Consider the following 16,490-nt stretch of genomic DNA (forward strand, 5'->3'; position numbering starts at 1 on the left):
TTTTCTGGGTAATTGAATGGAAGAAAAATTAGGCTGGCAAATTTTTGAAGCAGAACTAGTCCTGTTGTTGAAGTTAAAATTATTTTGGGGGCAGTATGGAAAATTCCTGGTTTCTAACCAATGTATTGAGACATATGCAAAGTACCAACAGGACTCTGCTTGACAAGGTGTTTTGAAGGCCTGCCTACTTTGTCTTCTGTTGGATTTTCCTGACCAGTGCATGAGAAACCAGTACATCCTTCCTGCCAGCAAAGCAAGCACAGAAGCACCAATAACGCTAACAGCTTCTAAACACTGAAACCTCTTGGCTTCTTGGCAGTCTTGACTGCTTGCCCAAGGGCAGCCCTTCTGGAGACAAGGCTTCTCTGCATGTTCTGTCCTGCTCATATGTCCCCTGCACTTCATAGGGAATCCTTTTAATTGTGGGGTCTGTTCAGGTCCAGAACAAAATTTCATAAAAGCAGAGTTTTCCAAAATGATTTATCTTTCCTTTCAGGTTTCTAAGATAATTGCTTAGGAGTAAGTTCTGCTTTATTTCACTTGAGATCAATTGATAACTTTTCTTTATTTAGCTATTTCTGGTTGGAATAGTTGGAATTAATTTTAAAATGATCTTTTGTAGAAACAAGAGAAAAAGATGAGGAAACTTTAAAAAAAGAAAAAAGGAGGGAAGAAATGGATACTTATAGTAGTCATGCTTATGAAGTTGTGTGTTCTGTATCTTCTTGGTATAGATTGTGGCTGTTGCAGCTCTGATTCATCAGAAATTTCCTTTGGATAAGGCTCCACCGCAGCCTCCTTTTCAGACACACTTCTGTGGTATGTACTTGAAACAGTTCATGAGTAGAAAAAAAATTCCTTTAGAGTTTTTCTTTTGTTATTGTGGATTTTCGGTAGTGGGTTTGTGGTTTTGGTTGGTTGGTTGGGTTTTTTGTTAGGCTTTTTTACTTAATTTTGTCACTCCAGCAATAACAGCTTAGAATAGGTAAGTGACAAAGTTTCAACTCCCAGACAGGTTTTTCTCCCTGTTTTTAACTTCACTGATTACTGACTTTATATTGAAGACTATTGAAAAAAAAAAAAATCTTAGTTTGAGATGATGCAAAGTAACCCTGCTTTGTGGAGTTTCCTATCATTTTTATTAGTTTTTCTTTATCATGTGTTCTCTTGATTACTTTCTTCACCCATTATTTTAGGCCATTTATTTATTGTCACTTAATTACTTTTCTTCTGAATGGAAATAAAAAATAAACGTTTCATTTACTTATAAACACCTTTTCTTGGGAAAGGAAGGTCTCTTGCAGCAGTGTCATTATAGTAAGATCAGCTAAACCTTCTGATTCAGACCCTAATCAGAAATGAGGAAGACTATTGAATGCTTGTAAGAGGAAGTTTTTTGGAAGCTCAGACCATAGTTGTAATCTCCAACAATAACCTCAGATATGGCTGATTAAAATTGCTTAAGATAACTGGGTAATGAGCAAAGTATTAAAGACAAGTATTCACACAAGGCTAGCTTTTTAGAATTAAAAGTTAGTTTTGCTTAGTTCCCTTTGTTGTGGATGGATGCTTATGAGGAGAGTACAATTAAAAACTTGACTGTAAGAACAAATATAACTTCTTTTGCAGTTGTTTCCAAACCGAGTGATTGCATTTTTCCTTATGATTTCAAAGAAGCTACTAAAAAGAAGGTAATTTCATTTTGTTAGCCTTCTGATTGCAGTATCCTTTAACATAGGAACTTCATGTTTCTGTGGGTAAGTTATGCAAGAGAAATATTCAATGAATGGCATTATTATTTCATTAGTTTTCCACTCTGCAAACCTAAATCCAGGTATTTTTCTCTCTTGCTTGTAAAAACAGAGGTGTGTGCTCTGTGTGGTTCAGTACTGCTGCTAGTTGTGCTCATAAAATAGATGGAGTGTCGGACAAGAGAGTTGGAAAGGTTTTGCAAAGAGGCTAAAATTGTGATTTGTTTTCATTGTACTTGACCATGTACTCGTACTAAACAGGGAGAATTTGTTTCTTTTATTGGAGAGTAAAGTCTGTCAGAATTTAGAAGACACCTTTTCTAAAGGGCAGTGGGAGAGCTGACAGAATAATAAAGTATTTAAACCTGTTTTTGTTTTTCCTCTGTTTCTGTGTGATCTTAAGCCTGTGAGTGAAGAATGCACATGGAGCATTTTCCTGGTGTGCTTGATTCTTAGGAGGCTCTTAAAATATCTCCAGACACCTGCATACAAAAGCAAAATGGAAAAAGGCCTCTGAGAAAAGCTTTCTATGTCTATGGGAGTGAGAACAAAGAGCCTTGAATTATAGAAGGAACGGGAGAACTCTGCGGTGCTTTATTATTGTCTTGTAACTAGGAGGGGAGAGGAGATGTTATCATTTTAAACTTATTGGGTCATTGAAATCAGTGCTCTCTTCCTCCTTTTAGAATGCTAAAATAGAAATTGCTGCAACAGAGAGAACACTGCTGGGATTTTTCCTTGCGAAGATTCACAAAATTGACCCAGATGTTGTTGTGGTGAGTAGGTCTGAGACTTTAGAGTTAAATGAAAGCATATTGTCAGTTCTTCAGCTTTGTTCTTCTACTTTTGTCCCCTTATAGGTTTATTAATGTTTATCTTAGGCTGCCATGTGAATTGAATTTGCTTATAAGACAGCAGGTGTACTTTGATACAAAAATGATACAGAATTTTCCCTGACAACATTTTATACATCCTATAATTTCCCATAAAACCTGAAATAGGCAGTATTTCCGTAGTACCTGAAACAAGTATTTATTTTTTTTTTTTTAAAAATCTTTACTCGCAAAGACAAAACACAACAACAAAAAACCCCTTGTGATTTTCTGGAAGAACGGGAGTTCTTGGTATACTTAGGAGTCTCTTTTAGTTCAGATGCTCGTATATTTGTGTCACCATTTAGATTGTGCTTACACTGTAAATCAAAATGACAAACTATACAAATCAATGGGATCTTAGCAAAGTTCTTTAATAAGCTTTCATATGTTTTGTACTATATTGGCAGCTGAGGATTTAGTATAATTACTCGTTTTTTGTTATGTTTAATTAATGTAGAGTCCTGATTTTCATTTAATGAAATTGTGAAGACAATTTGAAGTTGATTATAGATTTGAGGTTGGTCACATACAACTTGTTATTTTTCTGTATGTAAATACAAATAGTGAGCTGTCAGATTCCTGATGTTTTCAGCTCACTGTGGCTGGTGTTTGCCCTACCAGCTGAGCCTTCCTGGTTGTTATGGGGAGGAATCACAGGAAACACAGCAGCCGGTGGTTTTGAATTGAAGATGCCAGTAGTAGGGGTGTGAGAGCTCTGATCCTAAAAAGAAGAGAGCTGTGTTAGTGAAGTTAATTTGCACCTGGTTTAATTAAGTGCTGTTGAAAACCAAGCTGTATCAATATAGGTAGGACTATGGCTGTAATGCTGCTGCTGATTTTAAGGAGCTTCTATATCACAGTATTGCACTACACAGATGTATCTGAAATGGTGAACCTGCAGATCCTGGTGGCTGACTGGTCCACACAGGCTCATGTTCAGGGTAGCATTTTGCTTTCAGCTGAGGTTACAGACCAATGTCATCAATGTCCTTAGTATTATTTAAACTTTGCAAATATTACTGAAGTACTTTTGATTTGTAAATATTGGTTGCAAGGTGTGCCTGTCCAGATTTAACAGCTATGCCTGTTGTAGTATCAAAGGGAAAAAAACAAACCCATAACATTGTTTTGTCAGTATTGAGGCTTTCATGGATGGTGAGAAAAGGAAATATTCGTAGCTAAGTTTATATGCTGTATAAAGAATGTTGGTGGGGTTTTTTTCTGGAAAGCTTTAAATCCTAATCTCTGGTATCAAAGCATAGAGCTGAATTGTGTGTGCTATGAGACAGTTATAGAGCTGATTTTGGTATTCTGCTGAACAGCATTGTTAGTGTTAAGACTAATGAGTACTGTTGATGAATGTTCTCTTAGAAAGTGCTTTCTGTAAGAGAGATAATGCCTCAATTAGTTGGAAAAGAACACAAAGGGCAAAGGAATACAGAGTGTGTGAAAGTAAGTCTTTCAATTTGCATTTGGTGTAACCTTTTTTTTTATTTTTTCTGCTGCAAGGGTCATAATATTTATGGGTTTGATCTGGAAGTGCTGCTTCAAAGAATTAATGTGAGCAAAGTCCCTCACTGGTCCAAGATAGGTCGACTGAGGAGGTCCAATATGCCAAAGCTTGGGGTAATAAAATTGCTCAAGTCTTTTAAGCCCCTTTATGTTGCATGTGATTAAAAATGAATTAATTTTGCTGAGAATTCGTAAATGTGACACTGATGTATTTTGACTGTTGGTCATGTGGAATTTCATGTGTCCCAGATCAGAAATGATGGGTGTTTATATGACTTTTATTACAGTAATAAGCTAAACTAATTTTCAAGTTAGGCTAATTTAGTTTACATATCTCAACTAGATGATGGTAATGACAGATTAATTGCAATAGTCTTTACTGTAACAGTCTTTGTCTGCTGTAACTGTAAAATGAGAAAATGTACTTTGGATTGATTGGTGAATCATCTCATAGAGAGCTGCTGAGTTAATAATTCTGTAGTTCTTAGTACATATTTGTTCAGAGGACAAAGTGTGAGACTTGGAGTACTGAAGTGCTGAACGTGGTCATATTCTTGCCTGTTCCTGTCCTTCGTAGAGGCCAAGATGAGTGTTTGTGTGTGGTTTGTTCTGTGACCTTTCTGTCCTCCAAAAAATGTCTTTGGAGGAAACCCAAAATCCACACCCATGTTCTTGTTGGGACTATTCTAATTATTAAAGCCAAAAAACCCCGTATTAATGGTATTGAGTATTTAGAGTATTAGAGTATGTAGCGACCAACTGACTTAACAAAATACATGCTTGTAGGACTCAAGTAATTTGTTCTCATGTTTGTATGTTTCATTTTGTTTGGGTTTTTCTCTCCTTGTGTGATATCGTTAAGGGTCGAGGAGGGTTTGCTGAGAGGAATGCTGCCTGTGGTCGAATGATCTGTGATGTAGAACTTTCTGCTAAAGAATTAATTCGTTGCAAAAGTTACCACTTGTCTGAACTGGTCCATCAGATATTGAAAACTGAGAGGATAACAATTCTACCAGAGGAAATTAGAAGTATGTACAGGTATGTTCCTGAATCATGTTTTTAATCTTTCACTGGAAAGTAGAGGGGTTCGTTTCCCACTATACAATCTCATGCTTGCTTATTTGATTTCTTATGGAGATGGTGACTTTGCATACTGGTATTTGGAAAATGAAGTATTATTTTAATAGCATTTTATAATGTTTCAGGTTACTCATGGGTGGTAGCTTATTATGTGTGAAGCAAATTGATTTTTGAGAGCATTGGTTTAAATACACTAATAGGATATGCAAGCTTGAGTTTTGGGGAGGGGTCAGTTAAAAGGGCTTGCTATATAATTTGACACTGGTGTGCTACAGATACCATGTTTTCTATACAGCATATAGGTCTAAACTACTAGAGTGCAAAGGAGGCTGATTTTACTTTACTGGGCCATCCCTCTTCTTTTCCCAGTGATTCTTCTCACTTAATGTTCATGCTGGAAAACACCTGGACAGATGCCAGGTTCATTCTCCAGATCATGTGTGAGCTGAATGTTCTGCCACTGGCTCTTCAAATAACAAACATCTCTGGGAATGTCATGGTATGTTTTTATTACTTTTTGCTTCCCCACCCCCCTTGTCTCACAAAAACAGGTCTGTGTTTGATTTGCTAGTTCTAATTTGTAAACAGTAATTGAGAATGTATGATGTATAAATCTTTTTGCTATAATGAGTGTGGGAGTTCAGTGATCTAGTCAGGTAATGTAAAACTTCCTTAAAAATACCACATTTGAGTTTTGTGCATGGTGATGATACAGAATAATAGTTATGTTAGGTGAACTTATAATTAGTTGAAGGATGTTGCGTAGTCTATTTCTGCGTGTCAGTGTTTTCTATGCTTTGCTTTTAATGCTTTTTTTTCCACTCCTTTCTATAGTCAAGGACAATGATGGGTGGACGATCTGAACGTAATGAGTTCTTGCTGCTTCATGCTTTTCATGAAAAAGACTACATAGTGCCAGACAAACAAGTTTTAAAAAAGCCTCTGCAGAAGCTGGTGGGTCCAGTTTTTCTCTTTCCAAAAGTTTTTATCAAAAAGGAAAAAAAAATATTTCCATTTTTTGCATACTATGTTTCTGTGAGAGCATGGAAAACCCAAAAATGTTAGATGTAACATATAACTTAATGTTATAGCTTACACTTAATATCTTTTTTTGTTGAGTTGATAACGGAGATAGGTATGGTTTAAAGGGACAGTGTAACACCTTTTCCATTATATCACAGATGTACAGAAACTCAGTTGTTCTTTTAGTTGAAAACTGAAATAAGCAAAGTACTTGTCTGTGTAGGGGAACATTAAAGAGGGAGATAGCGTTGCACAATAGATGCATGTCTGCCCTACAGTTATTTTGCTGATGAACAGTATTTCAAGTATAATTTGTAAGATGGGTGATATGGGAATGTGGATAAAATATCTAGGGGTATTTAAAAAAAAAAAAGCCTTTGGATAGTATCTGTGTAAATAATATTTCTAGAAACATCTATATGTATGTTAGCATACAAATTAAAATTCAAGAATGTATTTGTATTTTGCTCTATTTTACTTTTTAGTTTTTCTTTCAAAAAAGTTCCACAGCAAATTCCAAAGCAATAAATTCTGTTGATTGTATTGTTGCATCAAAGCAGTGTTGGAATTTTAAAGAATTCAGAATAGCATTGAACAACTAGAAGAAAAATTCTTATAACAACAAAACAAATAGCAGAATTCTCTTTAGATCAGTAATAATATTTTTATTTGTTTTATTAAAGCCCAGCTATTGTATTTCCAAAACCTGCATTTTATTTGGGCAATAATACTACTTCTGGGTCATGAGTTGATTTTTTTTTTTTTTTTTTTCCCTAGTGTTGACATTTACAGCCAGCCAGAACATGCATACTCGTACTATGTTGAATGATGACAATTCTTTAAGGTCTTTGCAATCTCTTGTTAGCAGTTTGTTCCTATAGGATTTGACTTGAATGCTGGTTTGACATGTAGAGAGCTTTAATAAGTATCATGATGAAAACACCATGTTTTGCATGTATTTTAAAAGGAACTCTGCACTGGCTCCTAATTTCACGTTTAATTTGCCAAAAATAACTCCTCCAACAGTACAGAAATCTTGGAGGCTATATAATGACTTTTTTAAATGCCAAATGTAGGTGGATGAAGATGAAGATTTTGAAGATCAGAATAAATCAAAGATAGGGAAAAAGAAAGCAGCATATGCTGGAGGCTTAGTCTTGGATCCCAAAGTCGGTAAGATGTGGCAATTTCCTTCCTTCTGTGAAGTTGGAGACAGGTAGGTTATATTAATACAGAGAAATGGTAATCTGTATTTTGGGGGAGTTTGGTGTGGTAGTTTGGAGGGGGAAGGGGATTGTTGTGTACAAGAAAATTCCCAACATTTGTTGTAGAATTATTCATTCTTGGACCATTTTTCTCTTAGCTTTTTTGTGAGAAGATTATGGTCTTGCAAAGAATTAGGACTGTTTATCTGTGTATAATTTTCTAATGGACACGTACGTTTTCTTTCAGTTTCTCCTCTATGTGGGGAAAACTGTACAAGTGTCCTATAGTAACACAGAAGCTATCTGTTCAACTCTGGTGAGTTAATGGGGTTGGATCGTTCCACTTCTGACAGCTTTCTATGATAGGCAGTGGTGCATCTCAATAACTACTTTAAAGGGATTTAGATGCTGGAAATGTGGTACAATTTCTTACTGTTAACTTAAATGTTAATTGTGGAGTTGGATGAAGTCCTTAGGGAGACCGAGTAATTATGACTTTTGTTTTAAACTCTGTTTTAGGTTTTTATGACAAGTTTATTTTGCTTCTCGACTTCAACAGCTTGTACCCTTCAATTATCCAGGAGTTCAACATCTGCTTTACCACAGTGCAGCGGCTGTCATCAGAAGCACAGAAAAAGGCAGAGGTTTGTGTGCTTTAACTTGTGACTTAGGTTTCACTGTCTTAACTTCAGTGTGTTTTCTGTGAATAGGCTTTGTAAAAATCTGTTCTTTTCCACTATTTATTGTTTTGGGGTTTTTTCCCCCCTCTCACATGTAAAAAAATTGATTCTTGTTTAAAGGTGCATCATAGTAAGTTTTGAGTTGAGACTTTTTGAATATGTCTTGTCATTTTCCTTTCAGTAATACTTTTACAGAATCTTGGTAAGTTCTCTCCCATCTAAATAAAATTGGTTTCTTCATGAAACAAGAGTTTCAGTGAGGCTCTGTTGTCTCTTTTCAGTCCCAGGTCCTCCTAGCAATTTCTGAGCCCTTTGACCAATTTTGTCCTAACTTGGTAGAAGCTTCCTAAAGTGAAGTTGACACAGAATTCATGCAAACATACCTGAATGAGGGAGACAAAAGCCTTGTGCTTCTGCTTGTGGGAAAGGATGCAATACGAGCTCAACCCTTATTAGACATCAGGAAAACTATGTGTGTGTCTTGGGGGTGTGATACTGTGACTATGTCAGCTGCAGGATCAGCTTCATGGAAATTCTTGGTGTTTAATAGAGCATTAAACTGTATTAAACACAACTGAAAAACTTCCTGAAGGTATAGTTCCACATGCTGTTTTCTCAACAGCTCTATTGGCCATGACTTATTTGTGGTTGCTTATTATTTCCTCAGCTGTGCTGGCACAGCTTTTGGTGAAGCTGTGCTGTAAACTGAAGCAGTGAGCTGGTTAGGTCTAAAGGTTAAACCTGAGGTTTTTATTTTTAACTGGTATCAGCTCACGGGTCAGAATTAGTGTGTTGTGCAAAAGTAGTTATGGGACGTAGTTAGTTCCATAACTGAAATATCAGCACCATAGCAGAAATGAGGAAAAAAGTATGTGGGACTTTCAGTCAGTTCCTCCAAAATCTCTGTGGATTTACCTCACTTACTTAAGTGTGCTTCGAACTGAAGCATATAATTTTGTCTTCTGTCAAGGTATGATACTTAATCAGATTTTGGTGTCATTCTCGTTATGGTTCTTCCCAAAGTGCTTTACTGAACTTGCTAACCTCATAGAATCTCTATTGTCCTTTCTTTGTATATTTCTGTCTGTTTCATTGAGCTTCAAACTTCTTTCCATTTTTGCAGAGCAGCCATTTCACTGGTTATGCTAACATGAATGTCTGCTTTGTTTGGTTATTTTGCTATAATCAAGAGTTGCCTGGGGTGAAGTTCTCATTCTGCTGCTACTATTGATTCCTCTTTTTTGTCAGTTATCTTATTCAAAGTATCAGTTCCATAGGTGCTCCATTTTACAGTTCTGAACACCAAAAATACTTAATGCAATATTAAGAAATAGGATGGATTTTTTTAACATGAAAAGAATTGCTTCTGTGTGTGCTTTTCTGTATTTTTATATATATATATACACACACATATATATATACACGCACCCCTAAAAGTGAGGGGGTGTGTGTGTGGTGTCTGGATTTATATATATATACGCACAAATGTACATACATATATACATACATATATATATCTCTTTAAAAAAAAAAAACCACATTTAAAAAAAAAAAATTCCTGCTACTGGTCTGTGTCTCTCTTGGATTTCTCCCAGAATTAGGATTAATGCCTGTCCCCCAGAAGTGAATAAGTAATATAGTTAAGTACTACAAAAAATTTCTCAAGCTTGTTCTAAACTGTGTGATACCAGCTGTGTGGTTTGGGTTTTTTTTCCCCCCCAAGCTTTTCATTTAACACATCAAAATCTAATTTCAAGCAAAAGAATGATAAGCAGTGGTGATCATTTGACAGGTTGAAGAAGAGGAGGTAATTCCAGAGCTTCCGGACCCATCTCTGGAAATGGGAGTTTTGCCTAAAGAAATCAGAAAACTGGTGGAGAGAAGGCGCCAAGTTAAGCAGTTAATGAAACAACCAGATTTGAATCCTGACCTTTATTTACAGGTGTGTTTTATGGAACTCCTTTGATTTTCCTTCCAGTCCCCTTAAGTGTCCTGATCAGCCTTGCAGAATAGGGATGATTAGTAGTGGGAGCGATTGTCATGTCCTTTACTTGTAGCCCACTATTGCTGCAGACGATATAAAAAGCTGTGAATGTAATTGTGAACGTTAAGTTCTGTTCTCTGGCTATGGTTGTATCATTTTTGCTGGTTATGTTTCTTTTCAGTATGATATCAGACAGAAAGCTTTGAAACTCACTGCTAACAGTATGTATGGCTGCCTGGGATTTTCCTTCAGCAGATTCTATGCCAAGCCTTTGGCTGCTTTGGTGACGCATAAAGGGAGAGAGGTAAGTCATTCAACAGGTTGTACACACATGTAGAAAGGGTGAATTTAAGCCATGTACTTTTTCATTTAATAGGAGAATGATCTTGGTTTTGAACCTTTTCCAGAATTGTGGTTTTTATCTTACTTGTACTGCAGAAGTTGGGGAAAAAAAAAAGAAACTGGTGTCTAGAAAAGAATCAGATAAATGTCTGTAAAGACAAGTTGAGGCTCTAGCTAGGAGCCTTGTTTTGAATTAAACTGCTTGGTTTCAATGGGCCAGATAATGGTGACAGAAAAATCAAGGCTGCTTTCACGTTTTCCATGAATTTCCAGTTCTGCTTGATGGATTAGTCTTTGATTTGGTGGTATGCTTCAGCTTTGGATGAGCTTGCCTTTGGCAGGACTGTCCTGTGGCCTGGTATGTTGAGCTCACAAAATCCTCAGGTTTGTGGCAGGGCTGATGAATCATATGGTGACAGTGTGTCTCAGGGCCTTATTTGCAGAAACTCTTTGTTCCTTAAAATGAAGCTTTACATTAGCTTCAAGAGGCCTTAAATCTTCAATCTTGAGAGTTGCCCTTATCTTTATGGGCAAAACTGCTCTTGCTATTGATTAGGGTGGCAGCTGAATGCAGACCACATCAGTTTGGTCCCAGTGGGAATATTAATCATTAAAGATCCAAAACGTACTACTGATATACAGTGTCTGAAAACATTTTTTAGTGATGCTTCATATTGGTTCTTTATGGGAGGAGAGTACCAAGCATGATTCTGCGGATGTGGCAGGATGGCTGGTCAGCCTTTGTGTTGAGCAGGAGGATGGATGAGCTCACATCTGTGTTCAGAGGCACATAATCCCTGCGACCTGAGGGCACAGCTGTCCTTCTTGTGGACTACCCAATGCACTGAAGGACCATTTACAATGCCCAACTGGTTGCATAGGGGCATTTTGTTTCGGATAACACATCTTTGTTTTTAGGTCTTCCCATCTAAACAGTTCTCTAGAGACAACACCACATTTGTTGTCCTCCCGCTTTATGTAACCAGTATGTTTAACCTTACACACGTTTAATGAGGAAGTAATTTCTAGGTTTGGTAAGAGCAAATATGCTCTCCAACCATGTGAATTCAAAAGTTAAATGTTTCCTTTAAGGAAGTAGCGTCTTTTTTTTTGGTGGTGCTCTTTATCTACAGGGTTGGCGTGAAAAGCAGCTGTGTAATAGTTTTATATTTTCTAGCAATGGTTTACATGTCATGAATTTGACTTTTTGGGTTTGTTTTTTTTAATGATCTCCATTAGTCATGTGAAACACCTGTCACAAACTGGGTATTGTATGGAAACGAGCTTTTGAACTCTGTTAAGGGGGAGAAATACTTTTGTTTGCACGTACAGTTTATTCTAATTGTCTGTGACTTAACAGTTATAGATAATGTTGCACAAAACTCTGGTGTTCCTGCATTATGTTCCAAAGTGATGGTGGAATGGGAAAATCCTAAACAGGTAGTGCAGGATGCACTAGGGAGCACTTTGAGACACTTTTTCTTATATACTTGATTATTTTTTTTTTTTGGAAAGGATGTCTTACCTCTTAAATTCTGGTGGTGGTAGGCATGGGCTTGCTTCTGCCAAGCCTTTGCACACATTTGAATCTCCAGTTTTTAGTTGCTCTGAATTTGGGGAAAAAACTCATTACTATGGCACAGTGTTACCTGGAAGTATGTTGTACCCAGTGCAGGTCTAAAAGTTCCTTTATGACATGGGGCTGCTTGGAGCACAGCAGAGAGATGCCAATGGGAGTCTGTGGGAGTCGGTCTGCATCTGGCAGCACTAGTGCTGAGCTCAGTAAGACATTACTGTCTCAGTAGGTCTCCTGCATGCAGTACAGCACCTCCCATAGAGCTAAAACTATTGCTTTTTTTCCCATTCTTTGAGGTGGATTAGTATTCATTACTCTGGATACTGTGGAGACAACAAACTTTTGAACAAAATTTGAGAATTTTTCAGCGTGATCTGTAATTTTATGCGTCTGTGTAAGTGTGATAGATTCTGATGAAATACACTGTATATGCTCTGTTCTGAAAACTTGTATTTTGAAGTAAGTAGTCAATAAACAGATACAGCTTTATTAGTTCCTTGGTTTTTCAGTAGTATTTGCCATAAAAGACACAAGAGGACACCTTTTGTTTTCTGGGGTTTTTTTTAAGGTGAAATATTTAATGTGGAAAAATACTGCTTTAAAATTTTGTATTAGTCTTTCTATTCATATGTTTCCTTTTACCACTAAAACTTAAGTATAAAACTTAAGTATAAAAATGTAAGAGGTGAACATTAAGTATAAGGAGATTTGGGTTCTCTATAATTAAAAAATAAGTACTGTGGAAAAATGTCATTGATCTAAATTTAAATGGCCTTTTATGATAATAATATGATAATAAAAATTATTATATTTTTTAACTGCTGTGGAGGGACCTGAGTAAATGCAGGTAGGCTTGTAGATGTCTAAGCAGGAAAAATACTGTGTGGGATGAAAACTGAACTTAATATTTGCACTAACACAATTACAGTTCAGTTGTAATTCTTAGCAGAATAATTGAAAGTGGAAATTACATATTTCAAGTTGAAGAAGTTCTTGAAGTTCATCGTAGCATTAACTTTTCATGTAGCTGAGAGAGAATGAGTTTTGATGACTTCGGTAAATTTCTGCTTTCTGATTCTATGAGTGAAGACGCTTTCACTGAAGCTATAGAAGACTGAGTATTTCAAGCGGCTAATGCTGAGTGCTATGTACTACCTCTTGCGGATTGCAACTTCTTTGTGGTCTGGCAACGCCAATGCACTAGAAGTAGTGGAACTGCCATGGCTTTCTATAAGGAGGCTAAAAATCCTTGTAATTACATATTGCCATTTAAAAAACTTGTTTATGCTAGCCAGATCATAGTGCTAGGACAGTGTGTCATCTGTAAGAGCTCAGTTCTCTTCAGTCAGCCTTAATGAGATGTGAGCGAGTGCCTGACCTTTATTTTCCGTAAGTCATGCGGCGGAATTGTAGCAAAGCCTTGCAACTCGGGCTGTGTGTAGGCTGGATCCAGCGGCGGGGCTACCGTGTGTCGTCCCGTGAGGTGCAATTTATGTGGGTAGTGTAGTAATGGTGGTGAGTGTTCACTAGATGGCGATAGAGACCTTGAGATCATTAATCAATTAAGACTCATTTTTGTCACAAAGTGTTTTAAACCTTGGCTATCAGGTTTTTCAAGCGGGTCTTCCTTGTTTGTTTGGTTTTTTTTCAGTTGTTGTAATCGCTAGTAGGGAAGGTAGGGCATATCAGTGGGAATTTGCCAGAATTTAGTTACTGTATATCACAAGCTGGTTAAGTTTCGATGTATTTTGGAAGAAAAAACAAGGGCAAAAATTTAGGGTGGGAGGGATTTAAAACTATAGCTCATATCTGTTCAGTCTTTTTCAAAAATGTAAATGTTTTCCTGTTTTGATCATTAGAAACACATTGGTTCTTGTTCTTACAACAACAAAATAGTTCTTTCTGCTTTTGCAATCCAAGTGTTACATTATTGATCTGGAATGTGTTAAAAAGATTCCTGGACCTTCTCTTCCCCCTGCCCCCCCCCACCCCTGGTGTTACTAACCGTTTGCCTGGACATTGCTCTTGTTGTAACTACAGCAGTTGCTTGCATGGAAAAGTAATAGGAAAATATTTAATGTATTTTTAGCTGTCCTTTAACGTAATTTAACAACTGGAAACAAGATGAGTCGGGGTTGTACAACCAGCCAGCTTTGCACTAGCAGGCAGCGTAAGGTCATGCCTTTCCAGCCTCTTTAAAGGACAAGTCTTTTGATGAAGTGTCAGTTGTCTTATTTCCCAAACGCAGGATGCCCTCTGCTGCAGGATTTTCCTACAGGACAGCAAAGTTGTTGAGAGCATTTTATTTGTAGGCAGCTTGGTTGCTAATGGCTGTCACTCAAAGCTGAGGCCTGTTCCAGGTACTTGCTTTTTTCCACGTTGTTTTTCATTGTTGCACGTTTTTGCCCAAGCAGCTAGAAAACTTGCCTTTGAAAGGAAAATAACACATTTGCTGTATTCAGCAGTACTAACAGGTTGATCTAGTGTTACAGTATGCAAAATAAAAGGGGGAAGAGGCAATTGGGTTAATTCCAACTTTCTTGTTCAGATCCTTTAGATAAATTCTCAATTAATAATTAGTTTAAGGCCCTGGCAGTCAAAAGGAAAGAATAAAAGCGTGTTATTGTAGCAGTCTGGGAAAAGAATGGATGAGGGTGGAGAAAGATGAGCTCATTTTTAAAAAAATTAAGCAAGGGTAGGTAAGCAGGTTAATGGCTGTCTATTGTAATTGTCTTGCGTAAAGAAAAAAATTGCAAAAAAAAGGAGATGGATTTAAGTCGTTTGTCCAGGGAGATTCGTCATCAGCTACTTTCTCTTAATTGCACCTAAAGCATTAGTAACACAGTCTACAAGAGTTGTCATGTGAATGGGGGAGTTGTCAGATTCCTGGTTTCTTCCAGTTGTTGTAGTGTTGTTGTAGTGGGAGAAATGAGAAAGAGAGGAAAGGAGCCTCCTGTAAGTCTCATATAAGCATACTGTCTATATTTAAACAGGGAATACAACATCAATATAACATTTCTGGAAGATGTGGAACTTGATGACAAAAGGCTAGGCAAAGAGTTTCTTAATTGTTTTTAAGTATAAAAATGGCAAACTGAAATCTTAGGGGAAATAGTGCTGAATCGTTGCAGTGTCCCTAAATGGAAACTGTTGAGGTCAAACCAGTTGTCACTGTTGTTAAATTTATCATTATGTATGCAATTGTGAGCCAGTGAAAAAGCTATGTATGTTATTCTGCATGCCAATATCTAAAATGAGTTAGAAAGACATTTCAAGGCAGAGGCTGCTTACAGTCTGAAAATGCGAACTGAGTACCAAGTAGTAGAAAAATTATGGAACATCTTAACATTTGTTGAAATGAAATATTATTATTGTTAGTCAAGTGCATGAGATGACATCTGGTCTGATAAAGACTTTTGCATCTCCAAGGAGAGGAAATGAAACATGTAAATTAAGAAGAATGGCCAGAATATTTTGGGTGAGGAGGAAATTAGTCTGAAGAAAAAAACATTATTTTATTTTGGGTGGTGTGGGTTGTTTTTTTTTTTTCTTCACTGGACAGAAAGGTTTTATTTCATGGGTATTCACTGGGAAATGTTTACGAAGATTGATCAGATTCAGATTGATTTTACAGCAAGTCAGATGAATAGAGAGACTTTCTTTTTTGTGACTGCTTATTTTAAGATTGTGCTATTACAAGAGGTGTGGTGCCTCTCACTTCCTGACTACTGATTTCTGTGAATGGGTTATAGCAATTGTATGGCCCCGTGGTGAGTTGGATCAGCCTGGTGATCTGAGCTGAAAACTAACTCTGAAGGAAAACCAAATTGATTTCTGTTGGATCAATGACTCAGTGACTCACTGCATGCTCTTAGAGCTGGTAGAGGAGAAGGCTGGAAAGTGGGGGCAGACCCAATATGAGGTATAAGGGGTCAGGCATGACCAGGATTTTTCAGCTCACCCCCAACTGGGAAACTGGTAGGGTTAGTGTTAATAGGACAAACACATGGGGGTTTTGTTTGGTTGTTGTTTTCCTCCTCCTCTACTTTCCTGGTTTTTTTTATGGCTTCCTGTCTTGCCAAAAGACATAGATTTTGCTTGAGTCTTATCTTAACCTGGCTGACTAGGTAACAGCCTAGTTCCTCACACAAAATTGTGGTAAAACTGAAAACCAGGGTACTGGGAGACCTTAAAGAGCAAGGTCTCTAGCACATTTTCTATATCTGAAATGTAACAGTATGGCCCCTTGCAGAAGCCACATGTTGGGCAGAGGGGTGATACCTCAGGATCAGGAGAGGCAGAAATGTCTCTCCACATCCAGTGGTAATGCAAAGGGCTCCGAGGTGCACAGTAAAATGCTGGGGAATGCACTTGAATCCTGCAACCCCCAAAGTTTGCCGTGCTTCAGCTTTAGAGTAACTGAAGAAATATTTTAATCCTGTCTAGAATACTGTAGGGATTA

General features: G+C 37.2%; 1 protein-coding gene and 1 non-coding gene across 2 annotated transcripts in view; both read left to right on the forward strand.

Moving 5' to 3' along the window:
- Positions 1 to 16,490, forward strand: part of POLA1 (DNA polymerase alpha 1, catalytic subunit) — a 204,286-nt gene that overhangs the window by 26,265 nt on the left and 161,531 nt on the right. The window contains exons 16-26 of the mRNA XM_055802046.1: positions 735 to 819; positions 1,630 to 1,691; positions 2,438 to 2,527; positions 4,136 to 4,252; positions 5,001 to 5,176; positions 5,588 to 5,717; positions 6,053 to 6,172; positions 7,318 to 7,414; positions 7,966 to 8,090; positions 9,919 to 10,068; positions 10,292 to 10,414. Coding sequence (XP_055658021.1) covers positions 735 to 819; positions 1,630 to 1,691; positions 2,438 to 2,527; positions 4,136 to 4,252; positions 5,001 to 5,176; positions 5,588 to 5,717; positions 6,053 to 6,172; positions 7,318 to 7,414; positions 7,966 to 8,090; positions 9,919 to 10,068; positions 10,292 to 10,414 — 1,275 coding nt within the window. The remainder of the gene's footprint in view (positions 1 to 734; positions 820 to 1,629; positions 1,692 to 2,437; positions 2,528 to 4,135; positions 4,253 to 5,000; positions 5,177 to 5,587; positions 5,718 to 6,052; positions 6,173 to 7,317; positions 7,415 to 7,965; positions 8,091 to 9,918; positions 10,069 to 10,291; positions 10,415 to 16,490) is intronic.
- On the forward strand, positions 7,671 to 7,801 carry LOC114010616 (small Cajal body-specific RNA 24). The gene has a single exon (XR_003552132.1). It is a non-coding gene; the product is annotated as a small Cajal body-specific RNA 24 (non-coding RNA).

This window comes from Falco peregrinus, chromosome 4 (assembly GCF_023634155.1).
Source record: "Falco peregrinus isolate bFalPer1 chromosome 4, bFalPer1.pri, whole genome shotgun sequence".
In the NCBI taxonomy this organism is placed as follows: Eukaryota; Metazoa; Chordata; class Aves; order Falconiformes; family Falconidae; genus Falco; species Falco peregrinus.